The 22831-nt window shown below is 38.5% G+C and overlaps 2 protein-coding genes across 7 annotated transcripts in view; both read right to left on the bottom strand.

Moving 5' to 3' along the window:
• Positions 1 to 551, bottom strand: part of cers2a (ceramide synthase 2a) — a 34659-nt gene extending 34108 nt beyond the window's left edge. The window contains exon 1 of one of the 2 annotated variants that reach the window (XM_083544383.1): positions 33 to 551. The gene's annotated coding sequence lies outside the window, so the exon portion shown is untranslated. The remainder of the gene's footprint in view (positions 1 to 32) is intronic. The other variant, XM_083544382.1, reaches the window with a different exon arrangement.
• Positions 552 to 5943: 5392 nt separating this feature from the next.
• Positions 5944 to 22831, bottom strand: part of celf3a (cugbp, Elav-like family member 3a) — a 27193-nt gene continuing 10305 nt past the window's right edge. The window contains exons 4-15 of one of the 5 annotated variants that reach the window (XR_014534060.1): positions 20363 to 20411; positions 17575 to 17700; positions 15592 to 15671; positions 13639 to 13782; positions 12484 to 12628; positions 12238 to 12387; positions 12048 to 12107; positions 10090 to 10194; positions 9774 to 9917; positions 9466 to 9602; positions 8933 to 9033; positions 5944 to 7213 (exon numbers count right to left, since the gene is read on the bottom strand). Coding sequence is in view for 2 of the 5 variants with exons in the window: in XM_083544345.1 (XP_083400471.1) it covers positions 9475 to 9602; positions 9774 to 9917; positions 10090 to 10194; positions 12048 to 12107; positions 12238 to 12628; positions 13639 to 13782; positions 15592 to 15671; positions 17575 to 17700; positions 20363 to 20411 (1227 nt within the window). In the remaining 3 variants the exon portion in view is untranslated. Of the gene's footprint in view, positions 7214 to 8932; positions 9603 to 9773; positions 9918 to 10089; positions 10195 to 12047; positions 12108 to 12237; positions 12629 to 13638; positions 13783 to 15591; positions 15672 to 17574; positions 17701 to 20362; positions 20412 to 22831 lie in introns of all 5 variants that reach the window. The other 4 variants (XR_014534059.1, XM_083544346.1, XR_014534058.1 and 1 more) reach the window with 4 other exon arrangements.

Here is a 22831-nt window from a genome sequence, read left to right as displayed (position 1 = left end):
TGTGTGTGTGTGTTTGCCATAACGGTACTCACTTCCGCCCAAAGCAGGTACGAAGCGCAAAAAAGGGTGTGAACTCGCCACCAAAAACACTTCCCCAGTTTCCAAAAAAAAACTAGTTATATATAAAATCAACCCAAAAGTCCAGAGTTGTTTAAGGACAGTCTGGGACTATAGTCCGTGCTCCGTAATTCACAGTCATTTTTTTTACTCCTGAAATTTCCGTAGAAAACTTTTATAATGTCCGGAGATGCGGCTCCTCCACGTCGGCTTCAGGCTGCTTCAATTTCATTCGGCAGCGTTCCGCAAGCGACCGGCCTCCTTCTTCTTCTAATAAAAAAAAGAGGAAGGAAAAAAACCCGCCGATAATAGTAATCTTAAGGAAGTAAAACAACCCTCGGTGCCGTTTCGGCGGTTATTAGTCGGTGCTGGGGTCCTGGTTTCCACCGTGTTTCTTGGCTGAAAATCCCCGCGGCTGATTCGCTTTGTGGAGCCTGAAGCCCGTCAGCAGACTCCCTCACAATATCAAAGAGGGGGCGGGGCTCAACACAAGTGGGCGGGGTAACGTCGGCGATGACGTTTCTTAAAATGGCGCTATTTTTTTTTATTTTCGACCTGCAAAGTGGAGGCTAATCATAATAACAATCATAATAATAATAATAATAATAATAATAATAATAATAATAATAATAATAATAATAATAATAATATATTTTTTTATTATTATTATTATTATTATTATTATTATTATTATTATTATTATTATTATTATTATTATTATATTTGTTCTTTTCGACCTGCAAAGTGGAGGCTAATAATAATAATAATAATAATAATAATAATAATAATAATAATAATAATAAAAATATTATATTATATAATATAATATTTTTAATATTATTATTAATATTATATTATATAATTAATATTATATATATATATATATATATATATATATATATATATATATATATATATATATATATATATAATTTTTAATATTACGATTAGCCTCGACTTTGCAGGTCGAAAATAACGAAAATAACAATTAAATAAATCACTGCATTAATCCGTGTCCTTAATTTAACCTCATCATGTCCATATAAGGATGTATGAGATGTAGATTCTTCTGTATATACAGTATAAGAGATCGCATATACACAATTCAACAAGTCTCCTTTCACTGCAGCCATACGTCATCTCTCATAGAAGCATCGATATTAACCTTGAGTACCTTTCGATTTCTCTGACCATGGAAATTCATGGGATTACGGGTTTCCTGAGGATTTGAAATGAGAGCAAATTGTGTGTTTTTGTGCAAATTTTAGTGACAAGAAAATTATAAATGGTTCTTGAAAATGCTCAACAAATGTTTTCAACTGTTTTGGCTGACCTTTTCTCACGGTGTCCATCTTTACTGGAAAAGTCCATCTTAAAAATGCTAGCAAATCAATGTCTTTTCCTATGTCAGCCATTGTGGAATGATAAAACAGCTACAGTATCAAGTCTACATGAATATATTGTAACTTGTGCAGGTTGCTACAGATGCAGTTTGGGAGCTCTGACTAGTGGGCTCTCTGGCCATATAATCAAAATACACGATGCCGACGTTATTGTACGCCTGCTAGATGCCCCCAATGTCGCCAAATCAAAATTTAATCGATTAAAGCAACAGTTTTATTGATATGCCGATTCTGAAGGCCTCAAGAAAGATTCCTTTGACCCGTGATAGATGAAATATCATTGTATAAAAACTACAGCAATAATATACTGCACACTGCTTGAAAAAGCGTAAACAAAAGAAACATACGAATTGAAGAGAATAGACTATTGGGAACAATTTAATACATTTTCGTGAAAAAAAATATGAACACACACTCAGTTTTTATTTTTATTAGAATGCTTTAATTGAAGAAAGAAAGTATTACATACAAAAACAATTGACAATGCTTATCAAAATTTCATAACTTTTCCAAACACATAAAAACACACAAAATCTCAAAGTTTCGACAATACAATTGATGAGGAAGTACCTAACAACATTGTTGGTCCATTGTGTATGACTGCATTACGCGTTACAATTTGCACAGGCCTATTAATTTCACTATTCATTTTTGTTTGGGGGAAGACTTGCGCCTTTTTCAAAATATGAGATCATTGGAGTCCATACTAAATAAAAATGTTTGGTGGATCCTCTAAGAGAATATGAAATTTTCTCCAATTTCAAAAACAGCATTAGAATCTAGTGCAAACTAAGGGTGGTTTACTTCAAGTAGTATTCTTCTCTGAGTCAAAGAACATGCAAAGGCACAAGTGTCTTGATATTTCCTAGACATGACTGTGCCTTGTTCAGGTACTCCAAAAACTGCCATTTCAAAACTAGGCTTAATATATGCCTCAGACAGAATTTTTAATATATTCGTCCAGTAATCAAACGGTCTGGGGCAAACCTAAAACATATGAGGCAAATTTCCTCTTTTAACCTTTCTGTAAAAGTCTGTGGGAGACCTTGAACTGAATTAAGCCTAAGCAAGTATACAAATGTTCCATTCATTCTAAGTAGTACATTGTTCAGGGTTTCCTCTGACATGTCCACTCCGAAATCTTTTGTCCATTCTGCATGGATTTTGTTCAGATTGATATATTTTCCTGACATTAAAGTGCTAGGAGGAATGGATGGATACGTAAAACAATGGTTTTGAATTAGATGACGAACATGAAAATATCTAAACAATGAGATCTTGGCAGATTGTATTTTAAAGAGAGAGAGTTAAGAATGAGGCAAAAACATTATCAATAAAAAAAACACTGAATTTGACAAGACCCGACTGTTGCTACTGAAGACTCCAGTTGACCTGAAGAGTCCAGTTGACCTAAAAACAATAGGTGGTTCTTGCATATAGGGCTGGCTATGAAAAAGTCTTTGGAACCAAAACATTGTCTGAATTGTAACCAAATCTCAAGGGCTTTTGCTACGACTGGGCATTGCGTATATAATGACAATTTGAATAAAGCTAAAGCAGGGAGGGATGAAGAAGTACAAGAATTTGCTTCTGACGTCTTTGGGGATCTGAAGCCAATAAAGTAAATCCTAGGTGTTTTTCTACCTTATATAACCCATGAGATCAGACTGTCTAGATTCCGAAAAACAGATTTGGGTACAGTAGAAACACTGGGATGCATCGAAACAAATACAAGAGCCTTGGTAAAATGTTGATTTTTACACAATTAATTCTTCATGCAAGATAAAAAATACAGATCTTTTTTAGATCTAGTTCTAACTTGTCAATTAAAGAAGCAAAGTTCTCTTTGTAATGGTTAGGGAAACTTCTGTGTGATATTTATCCCTAAATATTAAAAACCTGATGCAGACAACTGAAAGGGTATCGTTCTTCGAAATATGGAGGCCCTTATTGTTTATGGGGAAACAAAAATTTTTATTTATAGCCTGAGAATGTTCCAAATTAATTTAGTATCTGAACTACTTATGGAGTACCTAAGATCAGATCTGAAAGCTACAAAAACATATTATCGGCATATAAAGATACTCTATGTTCTATCCACCTACTGTTAATGCCAGTAAAATGCTGCGAGCGTCTTAATGCATTGTATAGGGCTTCAATTGCTAAAGTAAAAAGAAAAGGGCTAGGAGGGCACTCGTATCTTATACCCTTTGATAGGGGAAAAGACTTCGAACTTACTTTATTTGTAATAATCGATGCCTTAGGGGAAAATGTGTTCCAAAGTTGAATCTTTCCAGCACAGAGAATAAATATTTATTTAGTTCAACCCTTCTGAACGCTTTTTCAGCATCTAGTGAGATGACTACCTGAGGGACAGGGTCCTTAGGACGTTTAGATGAGTGGATTACCCCTAGAAATCTCAGGATATTACACCGTTAAGTTCTTCTGAAAACATAACATAAAACAAAACTTCAGCAATTTTTTGATAGACGTAACACAAAACCAAACTTCCCAACATATTCCCTATGCTTGTTTCCCCAACTGAAAGAAGCCGCAGAAACCTGTTTAACTCGCATGGCTCCTGGTTATCCAGTCTTTACCACTTAAACTACTTGAGGAACCCCAAGCCATTATATATACACGGAGTACAGCATAGCGTCATTGTAATGCATTGTGCCGCTTAAACTGCAAGTCATTAAACAGAAACAAAAACAAACATTCCGTCTTTTCTTGGAGTTTTGATGACCTCATCGCCCTGAGTCTTTTGATATTATTATTTACCTTCGCAGACAATGCAGCCTATTACGGCTAAAGCCAGTCTTTAGTCTTGTGCAAGAATGCGTTGTTTGTGAAAAGCGTCGGCAGCCATAGGTGAATCAAAGATGTGGGTTTCCTCGCCGAATTTTACTTGGAGACGGGGAGGAAACAGAAGTTGAAACTTGAAGCCTGTCTGATAGATTGAATCTTTAAACATATTCAGTGGTTCTGATAATGTTTAGGCCAGAAGAGACGGCCGTGTCGGCCCTGACGACCCGCCACTGATACAGTGTGATGTCACTGCGTTGCTGTTTAAGGTGTGAGCGGACATGATGATTTGATGTCACTTGCTGAAATTGTTGTCCCCTACTAGTTGAATGAAAAAATATCTTGTTGTTTAGTTTATGAGAACCCAGTGGTTAAGATATTAGACCCTGATGGGTTTTGAATTTAATCCCATTAACGCCAAGCTGGTCCATGAGCAAGGCTCTAAACCAGGGGTCTCCAATCTTTTCCAGAAAGGGCCGGTGTGGGTGCAGGTTTTTATTCCAACCAAGCGAGTCCACACCAAATTCTACCTGTTCAAATCTAATGATCGTCATTGTAAATGACTATCAGGTGTGACCATTGATTGGTTGGAATGAAAACCTGCACCCACACTGGCCCTTTCTGGAAAAGATTGGAGACCCCTGCTCTAAACCTTCAACTGCTCAGTTTGGTGAATATGATACCTGTAAGTCGCTCTGGATAAGAGCTTCTGCTAAATACCACATGTAAAAAAGTAAATGTTGATTTGATGTCACTTAATGAACTCAGAGTTGAGGCAATTTCCCTCAGAGTTTCACTTAATTTACCAATCTAGATTCGATTTTTTTTCCAGTTATACATGACAATGTTGCGTATAATAAATATCCCGCAGTATCCAGAAGTCCACCTGGGGCAAATTTATTTGTGAATAAAATAAGGTACACACCTGTGTGTATGAACTGTGCATGTCCTGCCAAAAAACAAACCATGAAGTCCAAGTCCATTTTGTAGATCTTCACGGTCAATTGTGTCAGGGTCAAGAGCTATTTCTGAAGACTTCATTGTTTGCAGGAACACAGGTTGCTCCATCACTGTGAAATGGAGGATGGCTGTCCAGACAAACTCAGTAACAAGAACCTCATTCAGAGAAGTCAGCACTCTAACAGAGCTTCAGTAGTCCAATACAGAAAGGGGAAAATGTGCTGGAAGGAGAATCATTGCAAAAATAGGGAGGTGGTACCTCAGTGGTTAAGGCATTGGATTTGGTCATTATTTCAAATCCTCCCACCACCAAGCTGGCACTGCTGGGCCCTTGAGCAAGGCCCTTAACCCTCATCTGCTCAGTTGTAATAATGAGATAATTGTAATTCTTTCTGGATAAGGGCGTCTGCCAAATGCTATAAATATAAATCTAAATCGAAGACTTATTGTTAACCAGTAAAATCATTATTTATAGCAATACAAAGACACACGCTCTCCATCACGGACAAGCCAACAATCCATCCCTCACATATCTCACCATGTTATTCCATCTTTTCGCTTCCTTTCACTACACAGTACAGCGAGGTCAATGCCAGGCAAAGCGTAACAAAAATGCAAACAATGATTAAATATGCTCATGCAATAATCCCCTGGGGGAAATATCATACTTTTGCACAGACACACACACAGAATAGGACACAAAACAAAACACAACCAGTTATTTAAAACTTTTATTCTTTTTTTTTCTTGTAATTGACAGGTTAGGAAACAATGGCGGAAGAAAATAAATAAATATTAATGATTGTTCCTCAATTGTAATTCTGTAAATAAAGGATCTAAAAATAATTTAACTCCTACACACCATGTGCCAGTAAACCTCCATAAAAGCTTCATAAATAACAATAATAAAAATAAAAAAGAAATCAGGAAATCAATAAGTTAATTAAATGCTGAAAAAAAAAAGATTAAAAAAAACTAGATAAGGAGATAATAATAATAATAATAATAATAATAATAATAATAATAATAATAATAATAATAATAATCTTAACCTCAATTTTTCAAACCATGATATATACAGTGAAATACAAATAATTGTTTTTTTGTTTTTTTTTTTCAAAATGCTTTCCACTTTTCTTATTACATTTTTTCCCCCATCAAATCATTCTATCTGGAAATGTAAAATCTAACTACTGCTTGACCATGATGGACAATATTCAGTCAATTTTTCGGTCCTTTTTCCCTAGCTAACATACCCATGATGCTCTGCGCTTTTGAGCTTAAATAATTGAAAAAAAATCCCACCCGAATGAACCCCCACCACGTCCCTCCCTCTATCCCTCCCCGCTGATATGCCTTCACGTAGCCCAAATAAATTTCTATATACACATAACTGGTGCTGAGTAGATCCCCATAGTGTGCAGTAAGCACAAACCAGTGTGCGAAAAAAAACAAATCCACAAAACAAAAGGCCTTGCCGTGCAGCTGTTACACAATGATGTTGGTCCCATTTTATGTGCAGATTCAGTTCAAGGCCAGATGGAGCTTTGAAAGCATTTCCCTCCTAACTCCCAAATGCACACACACACGCGCGCACAAACACACACACACACACACACGCACACTTTTAAATAGTGTGCATTAAATGAGAGTGACATTGCAGGGATAGTGTAGAGCTGGTTATTAGCTGTACAAGAATGTGCCTATAAACAGTTATTGGTCATACGCTGTATACTGACGAGGCTGTAAATGTATAATTTATTAACCCAAGTCTTGTGCAGCGGGTTAGTGTTAATCTGTTAAATGTATATATTTTTGTTTTTAGTGTTCTTTGTATCAGGTATTTTCTGTCTCAGGAATCAGTTGGTCCCATAATTAATTTACAGCTGAGGAAAATATGTTTTTTAAAATTTTCATTTCATTTTTGTTTTGTTTGTTTGTTTGTTTCTCCAAAACCAAGTTCTTCAGTCTTCTTTATTTTGTTTGACCTAGAATAGAAAGAGGGTGAAAGAAAAAAAAGAAATGAAAGAGTTAGATCGTTCAAAATGACTCCCGGATCTGAGGACACAGGTGACACATGGGACGTGTGCTGGAGCATTTAGCAGTGATCTTACGCTTACCATACTTCCATGCAATTTAACATAGTAAGCCATTTAAATGGGTGTATGGTCAAATGTGTGTTCAAGTGTTAGTGTCTCAGTGGGAAAGGCTTCTGGCAGGCATACAAATTTCCAACATGCACCATAGGAATTCTGGGCTGCGCTTTATCATATATATATATATATATATATATATATATATATATATATATATATATATATATATATATATATATATATTACAATTAGCTAATGTTTCCAGGTTACACTATATGGACAAAAGTGTGTGGACACCTGACTATGAGGTTGGTAGATGATTTTTGAACATCCCATTCCACATTTAGTCCCAATTTCCTGTTATGATAACCTCCACTCTTCTGAGAAGATTTGGAGTGTGTTTGTGGAGATTTGTGCTTAACCACAAGGGTGCTGGTGTAGGGTTAGGAGGCCTGGGGTGCAGTCAGTGTTCCAATTTGTCCAAATGGTGTTTAATAGAGTTAACGTCAAATCTCCATAGCAGGCTACACAAGATCTTACACTCCAACTCATGTACCCTATATCTTCATGAAGCTGGCTTTGTGCATTTTGTGTCATGTTGGAACAGGTTTGGGTCTCCTAGTTCAAGTGAAGGGAACATTTCATGCTACTGCACCCTACACAAAAGATCCCACGCAATTGTGTGCCTCCAACTTTTGGGACAATTCAGGTGTCCCAATACTTTTGTAATTTAAATGAATATTTTATATATAAAATGTCATTGTTCATTTAATCGATAAAAATATGTATTCTGTTTACTACAAAACCCAGAATTCCTACAGGGAAACGCTGCTCATCAATCAGCACAATGCTGTCACCTCAAGCCTCACGCAAGAGGTTTGAGAGATAGTGAATGAATTGTTCCAGCATTCTCTCTTTTTCTCTTTCTGAACACACACACACACACACACACACACACACACACACACACACACACACACACACACACACAAAAACACACACACTTAATTCATTCTCTCGCTCATTGGACAAAAACACCATACCCACTAGCACAAACTTTTCTGTCATCGAATACACACTATATCCCCCATGGTCACAAAAAAAAGCATAACTAAAACACCACCAGACTACATAATGGGAGGAGCTGTAAAGAGATAATCATGACCAAACAAAACACAGAGGAGACTGATCAAAAACAAAAGCCACCCAAACACTAGGGCAATTCAAAATGGCTCAAAAAAGGTACTTAAATGACTTTGAATTTGCTGCATTTGCTTATTACATTTAAAGGACATTAACCTAAAGTGTAGTGTCATTGATCAGTATGTACAAAAAAAAAAGAGAGAGAAAGTAAGGGAAAAAAAAAGAAAGAATAAAAGAGAAAGGCACAACGCACCAAACACACTCCATTTTCACCACAGTAACCCGCCATGCACTCTCAGCATGGAGGATAAAAGACAAGAGGGCCAAAAAAAAGAAAAAAAAAAGTAAAGAAAATGAAAAAAAAAAAAAGAAAAGGAGAGGGGAAATAAAACAATAACAAAACTGCTAACGGCAACCATCACAGGCAGGAATATCGCCACAGCAACCAACACAGGCCAATCAACTTACAACAAACGCTGTGACAGGAAGGGGGAAGCTTTATTGCTTGCTATGGCCACCGCGGCCATAACGACGTGGTCTCCGCACGAGTTATGATTGGCCAGGGCAGCCTTGGGTGGGGATGAGGTTTTTTGTTTGTTTGATTGTTTGATTGATTTCAGGAGAATGAGCGATGACACAGCACAAAAACAAAAAAAATAAATGAAAAGTAAAAATTAATCAACTGATTATTGTCGTTCGACTCTTGTTCACTTCATAGCATTTCTTCAAACATGTCTACAACACATTATATATAGTTCTTAATACATTCTTCAAACAGATCATCATCTAATCATCAATCTAGGACTGCTTTGTGAACCTGTTCCTCATCGTCATACGTTTAAGTTGAAATTAACTCATCGTTTAGGCCACGAGCCGGCTTTACACCGTATGCATATTCAATGTACCACTCTTTCATTAAGTTAAACTATTTCTGATCTATAATCATATATACTACCTTTGTTCTTTCTATTCCCTTCCTTTTTTCTCTCTCTTTCTCTCACCTGGCCATGTTAGTATGGGCGGTTGGCATCTTTGGGCCTTTTCAGCTGCACTTTCAGTCTTTTCATGCCAATTTGAAATCCATTCATGGCCTGGATGGCAGTCTGGGCGCTGGCGGGGTTGTCGAAGCTTACAAAACCTGAAACCAACAAAACAAGTGCAGCACAAAAGGCATGAGCCGGAGAACACAAATCCTATACAATCCTCTTAAACACACAGGAGCTCCATTATGTCTGCACCGCCCACTGTTTTGAAGAGTGTTTGTTATTCCTTCTAAAGATACTCCCTCTTTATTTTCCTCTCAACCTACCAAAGCATTTGCTCTGATTGGTTGCTCGGTCGACGAAAACCTTGGCTGAGATGACGTTGCCGAACGGCAGAAACATTTGCAGCATCTCGGAGTCGGTGAACTCCTGTGGCAGGTGATAAATAAAGATATTACATCCCTCTGGACCTGAAGAGGAAAACACGAAGGGGAAAAAGGAACAGGTTTGATATTGAAGTGATTATTAACATGAACGTTCTGCAAATATATTTCAATTCGATGTCATGGATGAGAAAATGCTCCTTTCTGTGAGAAAAGGTTTGTGGTCTCGATGGGTAATGGAACAGAAAGTAATTATTACCTTCTCGCTGCTGCAGCTGCTGAGGCTGTTGGGTTTGCTGAGCAACTAGCGTTGGCTGATGGGGAAATGGCTGACCAACCAAACTGTAAGCAGCAGGATATGTGGCTGTGGACAGGAAGCATTAGATATGAATATGGAGTACTTGTGGAGCCAAAAACATTGGCTTTTAAAATCCTAGTTGAACACACTGATCAGCCATAACATTCAAACCACTCACAGGTGACTCATGTGGTATTTTTGTATTATATTGGTTCCTGCCAAGCGGGTGGATATATTATACACCAAGCAAACAGTTGGATCTCAATGTTGATGTGTGGAAAGCAGGAAAAATGGGCAAGTGTAAGAATTTGAGTGATTTTTGACAATGATGGATGAAAGACATCCCCAAAACTGCAGGTTTAATGGAGGTTTCCTGGTATGCAGTATCTAGTACCTAACAAAGAACATCCAAAAAGGGTCAACCAGCCACTGAAGCAGCAAAAGGGCAATGGGCTTCAATAGCTCACTGATGTGAATAGGAATTGAATGCAAGGCCATGCTGACCCCTGTATACCCTCAGAAGCTGCTACAATGAAAACATAAGCATTAAACTGGAGCATGAAGCATTGGAAGAAGGTGGTCTGATGAATCATATTTTCTTTTTTATATCATGTGGATAGTGAGTACCAAGATCCACTATTGGAAGAAGTCAAGCTGGCAGAGGTAGAGAGAAGCTCTGGGCAATGTTCTGCTGGAAAACCATGGTCCTGACATTCAAGTGGATGTTACTTTGACACCTACTAACACCGTGCTATAGACCAAGTTCAAGCATTAATGGTAGCAGTACTCCCTAATGACAGTGGCCTCTTTCAGCACTTTAATGCCCCCTGCTACACTGTAAAAATAGTTTCTGGTACAAGAGTGTTCAAGGGTTTTAAGCTGTTGACTTAGATTCCAAATTTCCCAGATCTCAAAGACTTAAAGGATCTGCTTCAAACATCTTGGTGCCAGATCCTCCAGCACACTTTCTTGTAGAGTCCATGTTTTAATGAATCATAGCTGTTTTGGTTGCATAATGGAGACCAATACAATATTTCACAGGTGGTATTTATGTTATGGCTGATCTGTGAAAATATTCTAAGAATACATGAAACGTTTAGGAAAATAAATGTTTTTAAGGTTTGCCTTTTATCATGATTTATATAAAACATACTTAGACAAGGGTTGCGAAGGGGAGAAAAATTGACTGTCATTTTTCAGAAACTTAATCTGGGGAATGTTTTTAATAGTTGGAAACTTATTTGGAATTTATGAAAATGTATTAGAAATTTGGGGAAGTTTATATAAACCGTATCATACACATATATAAATATAATATTTTGTTTGGTCATACGATGACATGCATGCAAACTAATACTGATTTTAAAAATGACCTTTTTGATTTAGTATAATTTTGTTACACAGTAGCTTACACACAGCACAAGGACGTTTTAACCATAAATGCATGTAATATTTATGCAATTTACACAAATTCAAGATGAATAGAAGATGGACATTTTTTTAAACATTATTTCGTGTGCAGGATTCAAGACCTGATGTGTGTTATGTTAAGAAGGAATGCACAGTGCATGTAGGGGGCGTGGCCTCAGTAGCCGTGCAGTAAGCGTACAATGTGCATGTGACTGATAAAAGTGCAGAATAAAAATTTTACTGAGATTCCATTAAATCTGGATGTTTTTACCAAGTTTTTCAACTACATTTAAGCTCCCTGTTAGGGGATAACCTTCAATTTAGTAAGGTTCTGGTTTATTCCCATACATTTTCGTTAATTCCCATATATTCCCGTTAATTCCTATATATTGTTAACTCCGATGAAAAGTTTCTAGTCTTGAAAATTCCCAAAATTTTAACCCTAACCCTAATTGAGACAATGAAGGGTTACAAAGTGAAGGAAAGTGTACAAAGCCAGGATGCCTTACCAGTGTAATGCTGCATTCCAGTGTAAGCCTGCTGAAGAGGATCCAGTGCAGGACTCTGAGCTGCAAGAGATACAAAAAAACAAAAACAAGAAGAAACCAAAAAGGAAAAAGTGAATTAGGAGAGATTTAGGGAGAGCTCAGAATAGCAACAAAAACAAAGATCTGCCTGAGACAGTAAGCGGTGCTTCACCTTGATACTGATGGACACCGTTGGTGTACAGTGCTTCAGAGGCTGATTGCCCGCTGGGTGGGGCAGGCAAAGCCGAGTAACTGTTGACTGCAATTGGTGGAGGCAGAGTAGGCACTGGTGTGGCAGCAATAGCTGGGGGCGTGCTCGCACCTTTATCATAAAAATAACCCACACTTTTTATGCTGATGATATCCTCATCAGGGCTTTGGTAGACATGATTCTGAGGTGTTAAATAGGTATAGTCACCTGAGGATGGGGTGATTGATGCAATGGGTGTCGCTATGATGCTGCTTGGATTAAGAGCAGCCAACTGTTGCATCTGCACTGCAGCAACCGTTGCCACAGGAGACAGGTAGGCAGACTGAGCTACCAAAGCCTGCTGCTGGACCAGCTGAAGAAATTAAAACATGGGTTCATTACTCCAGTCATCTGAGTACTCACTACCTGTGTTTGAGCAGTGTAAGAGTTTAGGGTTTATTGCAGTAGTAGGTTAGAACTCACTGCCTGTGTGAGCATTGTAAGGGTTTAGGGTTTATTGCAGTAGTAGGTTAGAACTCACTGCCTGTGTGAGCATTGTAAGGGTTTAGGGTTTATTGCAGTAGTAGGTTAGAACTCACTGCCTGTGTGAGCATTGTAAGGGTTTAGGGTTTATTGCAGTAGTAGGTTAGAACTCACTGCCTGTGTGAGCATTGTAAGGGTTTAGGTTTTAGAACATTAGTAGGTTAGAACTCACTGCCTGTGTGAGCATTGTAAGGGTTTAGGTTTTAGAACATTAGTAGGTTAGAACTCACTGCCTGTGTGAGCATTGTAAGGGTTTAGGTTTTAGAACATTAGTAGGTTAGAACTCACTGCCTGTGTGAGCATTGTAAGGGTTTAGTGCAGTAGTAGGTTAGTACTCACTGCCTGTGTGAGCATTGTAAGGGTTTAGGGTTTAGTGCAGTAGTAGGTTAGTACTCACTGCCTGTGTGAGCATTGTAAGGGTTTAGGGTTTAGTGCAGTAGTAGGTTAGTACTCACTGCCTGTGTAAGCATTGTAAGGGTTTAGGGTTTAGTGCAGTAGTAGGTTAGTACTCACTGCCTGTGTTAACACTGTAAGGGTTTAGTGCAGTAGTAGGTTAGTACTCACTGCCTGTGTGAGCATTGTAAGGGTTTAGTGCAGTAGTAGGTTAGTACTCACTGCCTGTGTGAGCATTGTAAGGGTTTAGGGTTTAGTGCAGTAGTAGGTTAGTACTCACTGCCTGTGTAAGCATTGTAAGGGTTTAGGGTTTAGTGCAGTAGTAGGTTAGTACTCACTGCCTGTGTGAGCAGTGTAAGGGTTTAGGTTTTAGAACATTAGTAGGTTAGTACTCACTGCCTGTGTTAACACTGTAAGGGTTTAGTGCAGTAGTAGGTTAGTACTCACTGCCTGTGTGTAAGCGTTGTAAGCCCCCAGATGGAGGCTCATGGGGCTGATGACACCCAGCTGAGATGCAACCTGCTGCATGCGTCTGATTCCTCGCTCCTTCTCCGTATCTGCAAACTTCACCACCAGACTGGAAGAGGCTCCCTGGAGAGACAGAAAGATAGAAAAGGAAATCATCAGCACGTTCTGCTCCGAGAGGAAGTTGCATCAGTAAATTTAGTAACACAGGATGTCTATATGCACGAGACACAAATGATAAAATATGACACAGCTCCACAATTCCCGTAACCATTACTGTAATATATTCCGCTTTATACCCAAACTGCTTTCGTACGATTTCATTGATGAAATAAATATTTTTTTATTGTACACCAAGCATTGAATTATGAAGCGTTATGAACAATACAAATGAAAAAAACACTTGTGTGCGCATCGAGACAGCTGTGCTCAGAAGAAAAGAGAAAGGGTGTGAAGCAAAAACAATGAGTTCATTCTACAGTGTCTTAAAGTCTGTTCTCACAATGGTCTTCTGTAGTTTGTTGAGGTGGAACAGTAGGTTTCACTGGGGAGGAATCCTGAACATACCAAACATCTCTGTGTCTTTGACATCAATTTAACAAACCTTATACAAGAAACACTGTTTTTTGTCATATTTACAATTGCAACATAATTGTATACTGCATCCTGTTTTACTCTTTCATTTTTTTTGTTTGTTTTTATTCTGTTTTTTTGTCCCCAATAAGTGTTTCCTTGTACAGGTGCATCTCAATAAATTAGAATATCATTAAAAAGTTTATTTTCTTTAGTAATTCAATACAAAAAGTGAAACTTGTATATTATATAGATTCGTCACACACAGACTGATATATGTCAAGAGTTTATTTCTTTTATTGTTGTTAAATTAAATTTTGATGATTTTGGCTCACAATAAACAAAAATTCAGAAATTCTCGAAAAATTAGAATACTTCATAAGACCGATCAAAAAAACATTTTTAGTAAATTGTTGGCCTTCTGGAAAGTATGTTCATTTACTGTATATGTACTCAATACTTTGTAAAGGCTCCTTTTGCTTTAATTACTGCCTCGATTCAGCGTGGCATGGAGGTGATCAGTCTGTGGCACTGCTGAGGTGGGATGGATTTTTGTCCTTTGCCCAGGTGAGACACCTCAGACGTTGTCTCTGGTGTAGGAGTGGCTTGACACAAATAATGCATCAGTTGCCGCCCATGGATACGTCTGTGTGTGGAGGCTCTTGAAACACTGATTCCAGCTGCATCCACTTATTGTGAATCTCCCCAAATTCTTAAAAGGGCTTCGTTTCACCTTTTTCTCCCACATTTTTTTTCTTCCATTCAACTTTCTATTAATGTGATACAGCACTCTGTGAACTCTTGTGTCTTACCCTCCATGTGCAGGGTGTCAACGACCATCTTCTGGACAACTGTCATGTCAGACAGTTGACAGATGACAGTTGACAAGTCAGACAGATTAGAGTGAGACACCACGAGTCTCCAATATTCAACTTTTTCACAATGTTCAAATTCTCGGAGATACTGAATTTTGGGTTTTCATTAGCTGTGCGCCAAAATCATCAAAATGTAATTAAATAAACACTTGAAATATATCAGTCTGTGTGTGATGACTCTATATAATATACGAGTTTCATTTTTTGTATTAAATTACTAAAATAAATCCACTTATTAATTGAGATGCACCTGTATAACATTTTGGTTTCTATATTTATAAAGTTAAATAAAGTAGATTTAATAGCTGTCTGTGTCCAGGTTTGTCTCTGTATGTGTGTGTGTGTGTGTGTGTGTGTGTGTGTGTGTGTGTGTGTGTGTGTGTGTGTGTGTGTGTGTGTGTGTGAGAGAGAGAGAGAGAGAGAGAGAGAGAGAGAGAGAGAGAGTAAGAAAAAAAAAAGAAAAAGAGTGGAAGATGGTGACACTGACCGGTAGAGTGCGGCTGCCGTGAAGAGCATTAATGGCCGCTTGAGCCTCGGCATTGCTCTGGTATTTCACAAAAGCGCAACCTGCAAACAGACATTTACATTTACGGCATTTGGCAGACGACATTATTCAGAGCGACTTACAATTATCACATTTATACAACTAAACATATATGGGGTTAAGGGCCTTGCTCAGGGGCCCTGAAGTGGCAACTCGGTGTGAACTCATGACCTTCGGAGCTGAAGTCGAATGCCCTAACCACTAAACTACCACCTCCCCAGACAAAACCTCTAGTATGATGCAAAAAAAAAAAAAAAAGACACACTCTATAATACTGGAACAGGAAATGGAATGATATTCTTACATGCTACTGACATTATAAACTGAATTTTCTTATTTTTCCCTCTTTTCCTGGTCATCGCATGTGTAAAAACCCCTGTAATATCCAGAACTTGTTCAAATACAGTGCTTGCATTTTGTCATTATCCACTCAATGGAAGATATTACTTATATAATATAGTGGTTGTTTTTAACACGCGAGTTTAAGACAACAAATAGACCTCGAAGTGTCTTTCAGAAGTCTATTAAGGGAAGTGGCAGGTCAGGAGATTGGACTGATTGGAAGGTGGTGAGTTTAAATCCCATCACTACAAAGCTGCTGGTCCTTTGAGCAAGAACCTCAATTGCTCCGCTGTATAAATGGCATTTGGTTAATGTGACTCATGTATTTTATTTATTTATTTATTTATTTATTTTCAGACTTGAAAAAAACTCAATTCAACCTCGTCTGGACGTCATTGTACAACTGATGTCTGCTCTAATGCTGAAGTGGATCTTCTGGGAGAAATAAATCGAATATATTCACTGTATACACCTAATATAAATATAGTGCTGCACAACATAACGGCTTCTGCAATACACAATTATTTTGCATAGCAATAATGTTTTCCTTACCATTTAAAATTGAAATTTCATTTCAACGTACAGCATGCCACTTGTTAGCACTTATAAATAAATAATAAATAAATAATCCTAAAAACAGGATACTGCACAGCTAAGCTCAGTCCAAGAGTCTATTCAGTAAATTGAGACGAAGCAAAGAGTATAACCGGGTCAGAGGTCAGGGGGAACCTATTGATCAGACAATGAAAATGAACCATTTAAAAGTGCAGGTTTTTTATTTTAGCTTAGCACTGGATTGACAAGGCTAATGAAGCGAACAATACACACAATATATGCCGGTGTTTAACCAACCGCTAAATCACTCACGGGTTTTGGAAGTCTTTGTTCTAACGCCGCATTCGTCTATAGATCGTAACTCGTAAATTAAATCCTCTGATTAGTGGGAAAAAGACGGAAATCGGCACGGCCGCTTCCAACACGAACAGAAAACGAGATTCGCTTCATATCAATAATCAGACAGATATATTCAGTAAGGAAGTAAATGTAATCCGTTACTGTACTTAAGTAGCTTTTTTGTGTATCTGTACTTTACTGAAGTGTTTCCATTTGGGGAGACTTTTACTTAAACTTCACTACATTTCAAAGTCAAATATCTCGAAATCATAAGAGCTTGGTGTATCTTCTGATCGCCATCATACAGTTCAGCGTCAGTTCAACAGCAAGCAGAAGATTTAGAGAGGAAGAAATGATGGAAGAAATCACGCCACAACACTCGTGGTAACATTTTCTTTAGTTGAAAAGAAGGTATTGGGCTCATGATCATTTAAATAGATATCAATCAGTGTTTGACTCATTATAATCATTCTATTCATAGACTGGTGCACTAAGAGGAACATATTACACAATATAGATGTCAAATTAAGCTCATTCGAATATTAGGCCACGCCCTAAAGTTGTCCAATCTGGGCTGTATTCAGTTCGATTGGATTATTTATTCATGCTGGCTGTTTAGTGTGAAGTATATGTTTCTACGTAGCATCTCTCGAATTTTTTTGAAATGTACACGAGCATGACGATGCTCACCTTTGCTGGCTCCGTCTGGTCCTCGGAGCACAGTGCACTCCTCTATACTGCCGAACGGCTCAAACATCTTCCTCACGTCTGCGTCGGACTGCTGCTTCCCCAGCATTCCCACAAACAACTTCCTGTCTGGAAGCACCGAGGTACGTCATTATGAGTATTACACACGCAATTTATTCACAAAAAGTATTGGGACACCTGACTTTTCCAGCTATATATGGTTCTTCTCTAAATATAGCTTTTTAATTTCCCTTTACTTAAACTAGGAGACCCAAACCTGTTCCAGTATGACAAAGAGTGCACAAGCAAGCTCTATAAAGATATGGTTTGGAATAGAAGATCTTGTGTGGCCTTCTATAGAGCTCTGATCTCAACCCTACTGAACACCTTTGGGATGCATCAGAACGCTGACTTTACACCCTTGCTAGCTGAATGAGCACAAATCTCCACAACAAAAATCTAGTAGAACATCTTTCCAGAATAGTGGAGGTTTTAAAACATAACTAAATATGGAATGGTTGTTCAAAACACACATCCCAATCTAAACAAACATTTGGCTATATAGTATATCCTGTAATTATTAGGTTAGGGATATACTTTTAATAAATATAAAATTAAATAAAATTCATTTAATTTGAATTGAAATGATTAAGAATGAGTTGAACTGCTGGTTTCGTCCACAAGAGGGCGCCTGCTGTCTACGCCATGTCTATGTGTTTATGTGCAAATGGAAACATCCCTGATTCTGCTGGGGAAGAGGAAACATGGTTTTCCGTGATGTCACTGACAGTCAGTAGAGCAGCATTAATTAGAGATTGCTCAGGGACTTGTTTCTTGAGATCTCACGTAAACATGATTTGTTTGTTTGTTTTTTATATCCGTGTACAGATTATATCCAGGATCCTCACATATGCTAAAATAAATGAAATATTCGGGTGAAGGCAGTGGTGTAATTGTGTACGTGTGTGTACATGAGTGTATGTGTATGTGTGGTCATGTTTTAATATCTCAGAAGGATACACGTGTTCCTAAGAGCGAGAGGAATCCTTGACCTTGTGGGTGACATTCAGCTGGACTTGTTTTCATTTATTTAATACCAATTCAAATGAATACAACCTTTTCTGTCTGGAAATCGTTTCAAAACAAACAGGAGGAGAGGAGAGGAGAGGAGAGGAGAGGAGAGGAGAGGAGAGGAGAGGAGAGGAGAGGAGAGAAATGGAGATGGGAGGAGAGGAGAGGAATGGAGAGAGGAGAGGAGAGGAGAGGAGAGGAGAGGAGAGGAGAGGAGAGGAGAGGAGAGGAGAGGAGAGGAGAGGAGAGAAATGGAGATGGGAGGAGAGGAGAGGAATGGAGAGAGGAGAGGAGAGGAGAGGAGAGGAGAGGAATAGAGAGAGGAGAGGAGAGAAGAGGAGAGGAGAGGAATGGAGAGAGGAGAGAAGAGGAGAGGAATGGAGAAAGGAGAGGAGAGGAGAGGAATGAAGAGAGGAAAGGAGAGGAAAGGAGAGGAGAGGAGAGGAGAGAAGAGGAGAGAAAGGGAGAAAAAGAAAAAGAGAGGAGAGGGGAGAGGAGAGGAGATGAGCTGATAGGAGAGGAGAGAAATGGAGATGGGAGGAGAGAAGAGGAGAGGAATGGTGAGAGGAGAAGAGAGGAGAGGAATGGAGAGAGGAGAGGAGAGGAGAGGAGAGGAGAGGAGAGGAGATGAGATAAGAAGAGAAGAGAGAGGAGAGAGGAGAGGAGATGAGAAGAGAGGAGAGGAGAGGAGATAAGAAGAGAAGAGAAAGGAGAGGAGAGGAGATAAGAAGAGAAGAGAGAAGAGAAGAGAGGAGAGGAGAGGAGAGGAGAGGAGAGGAGAGGAGAGGAGAGGAGAGGAGAGGAGAGGAAAGGAGAGGAGAGGAGAGGAGAGGAGAGGAGAGGAGAGGAGAGAAAAGGAGAGGAGAGGAGAGGATTCATCAGAAGAAACAAGCAAATTGAAAATGGGATGAGAGAAGAAGAGATGAATTAAAACAAAGATGTATATAAAAAAAGCAAAAAAAATAGAATAATGTGAAGAAGGTAAGAATGACCAAGAGGAAATAGGGGTACTGTAGAGAAATTAATGTGGACAGGAAAAGAATAATATAAATGAGAGAGAGAAAAAGATGAGATAGAAGAGGAAAAAAGAGATTAGAAAGAAACAAGACATGAGATAGATTGAAGGTAAAGATCACAGAAGAAATAAAGAGACAGGATCAATAAAGAAAATTATGAAAAAGGAAAAAAAAGGAAATAGAAGATAAAAAAAAAGGAAAGAAGATAAAAAATGAGACTAGATAGAGAAAAGAAAAAAGAGAGATAAAGAGAAAAAGAGAAATAAGGGGAGATAGAAGATAGAGAAGATGAGAAAAAGAAAAGGAAATTAGAAAAGGAAAAAATAAATAAATGAGATACCAGAGGAAAAAAGATGAGAGAAAAAGAGATGAGATAATTAAATAATATAAATTATAAATGGAACAATTAGATAAAAAAAGAAAGAATAAAGTAGTGACGCATGGACGAAAAGAGAAAAGAGTAATGTAAAAAAACTGTGAGGGAAAAAGAGAGAAGGAAATAAAAATGAGAGGAGGAAAATAACAGAAGAGAAGGAAAGGAGAGGAAGTGAGAAGAGAAGAATAAATTAACTGCAAAAAAGAGAGAAACAAAAAGAGAGAGAAGAAAAAAATGCGTGGTGTATGTGTGTGTGTGTGTGTGTGTGTGTGTGTGTGTGTGTGTGTGTGTGTGTGTGTGTGTGTGTGTGTGTGTGTGTGTGTCTCACCTCCACGGCCCTCGCTGTCTGCTGGCTTCACCTGAATGGGTCGATTCATCTGAAACAAACACACAAAATTCACGTCAAAAACCTTATTTAAAACGTGTGTGTGTGTGTGTGTGTGTGTGTGTGTGTGTGTGTGTGTGTGTGTGTGTGTTTTTTTGCATCACTTTGCTTAAAATAATCTTTTTACCCAAATGCGTATCTGTTTCTCACCCACTTAATCACACTCCTTCGTTTACTCTCTCTTCATCTCTCCCTCCTTCCATCTCTCTCTCTCTCTCCCTCTCTCTCTCTCTCTCTCTCTCTCTCTCTCTCTCTCTCTCTCTCTCTCTATTCCTTCCTTCCTTCCTACCTTTCTCCATATTTCCCTCCATCTCTCCTTTTTCTCCCTCTCACTTATCTCTTCTACTGTCTCTCTTTTGATCTTTCACTCCTGTTCCTTCTCTTCAATGCTTCCTGCTTATTTTTCTTTTCTATCTCTCCCTCTGTCTCTCTCTTGATCTCTCACTCCTTCTCTCTCTCTCTCTCTCCATCTCTTCCTGATTTTCTCTCTTTTCCATTGCTCCCTCTTTCCTTCTCTCTTTCTCCATCTCTTCATCCTTCCGTCTCTGTCGTCTCTATTTTTCCCTCTTTTTCTCTCTATCTCTTCCCACTTCTCTCTCTCTCTTTCGATCTCTCCCTCTTTCTCTCTCTTTCTCTCCATCTCTCTCCTTCCCTCTCTCTCTCTTTTATTCTCTACTGCTTTTTCTCTCTTTGTCTCCATCTATCTCCTTCCCCCTATCTCTCCATCTCTCCCTGGTTCCCTCTCTTTTCCATTTCTCCCTCTGTCTCCCTCTCTCTTCATCTCTCTCTCCTTCTTTCTCTTGATCTCTCCTTCCTTATCACTCCGTTTTTATGCGCTTTAACTGGCATGAAAAATAATTGCACAGTTGCACTGCCAAATTGCAAAGGCAGGAAATGCAAATATTTCCAGGAGATTAATAAATAAATAAATAAATAAATAAAAAAATAAATAAATGGCAAATAAAACATAAAAAAAAGTTTAAAAACAAGTTTCCTACTCAAATGAAGAACCACATGAAGGCACGATTAAAAAAAGATGAACTGAGTAAAATGGCAGATCTATCACAAGAAAGTCAATGATACAGGTGATCACGCTTTCTTTCTCTCTCTCTCTCTCTCTCTCTCTCTCTCTCTCTCTCTCTCTCTCTCTCTCTCTCCTACTTTACACTCTCTTATTCTTAATTTTTTCCTTCCTCCTTCTCTTCTTCCCTCTCTCTCTCTCCTTCTATCTATTCTTCTCTCCTTCTCTCTCTTTTTCATTTACTCTCTCCTTATTCCTCCTCTTCCCTCCTTCTTTAGTCCCCCTCTTTCTACTTCCTTTCCTCTCCTCCTCCTTTTCTCTCTCTCGCTCTTTCACACACACACCTCCAACCCCCGGAGATTTAGGAGAGTGCTGAGATTAAGCAGACTCGTACACTAATCAGGATTAAAGTCTAGGCCAGATTAAAAGGCTGAGGGATTTGGAGAGAGGAGTGCAGTGGAAACGAAAGCAGAGGGATAGAAAGAAGACCCAAACTAGTGGTAAAAAAAGACAAGAGTAGTGAAAATGTCCAGGGAGCAAACAGGTTTCCAAATCATCCCATTATTATACCTCCTTCATCTGAGCAGTGATTTAGATCACAGCTGATGGAGAAGAGAAGAGAAGAGAAGAGAAGAGAAGAGAAGAGAAGAGAAGAGAAGAGAAGAGAAGAGAAGAGAAGAGAAGAGAAGAGAAGAGAAGATTAGATTATGTAATGGTGTAGCAGATCTTGCAGAACCTTGGATCTATTTTTGAATCAGTCACTTGATCGCTCAACCACAAACTGCTCTGATCTCACACACACACACACACACACACACACACACACACACACACACACACACACACACACACACACACACACACACACAGACGAACGCACACACATGCACATACACCACTGCTCCATTGTTGTAATCACAGACGCCATCCCCAGTGTTTAATACACACAGCTGTACACTTGTAACTATTCTCAGGATAGAAATCAAAGGCTATATATATAAATATAATCATCTCCATCTCACTTCATCATCATCTTCATTTCTGTAGCGTGTCCTGTACAGACCAACACTAAATCCCAAATTAAAACCTTAAGCATCTTAGTTGTTTTTTTGTTTTTTATGTATATACACTATATAGACAAACTTTGTGGACACCTAACCATAAGCTTCCTATGTGCTTCTTGAACAATTCACATTTAGTCCCTATTCGCTGTTATAACAACCTCCATTCTTCAGGGCAGATGTTCCACTAGGTTTTAGAGTGTGTTTGTGGAGATTTGTGCTCATTAAACATCAAGATATGTAGGTGTAGGTGAGGAGGTCCGGGGTGCAGTCAGCGTTCAAGTTCATCCCAAAGGTGTTCAATAGCGTTGAGGTCAGAGCTCTATAACA

This window comes from Silurus aristotelis (assembly GCF_946808225.1).
Source record: "Silurus aristotelis genome assembly, chromosome: 6".
In the NCBI taxonomy this organism is placed as follows: Eukaryota; Metazoa; Chordata; class Actinopteri; order Siluriformes; family Siluridae; genus Silurus; species Silurus aristotelis.
Note: the sequence above shows the minus strand (reverse complement) of the source record. Positions and strands in the feature narration are given on the sequence as shown.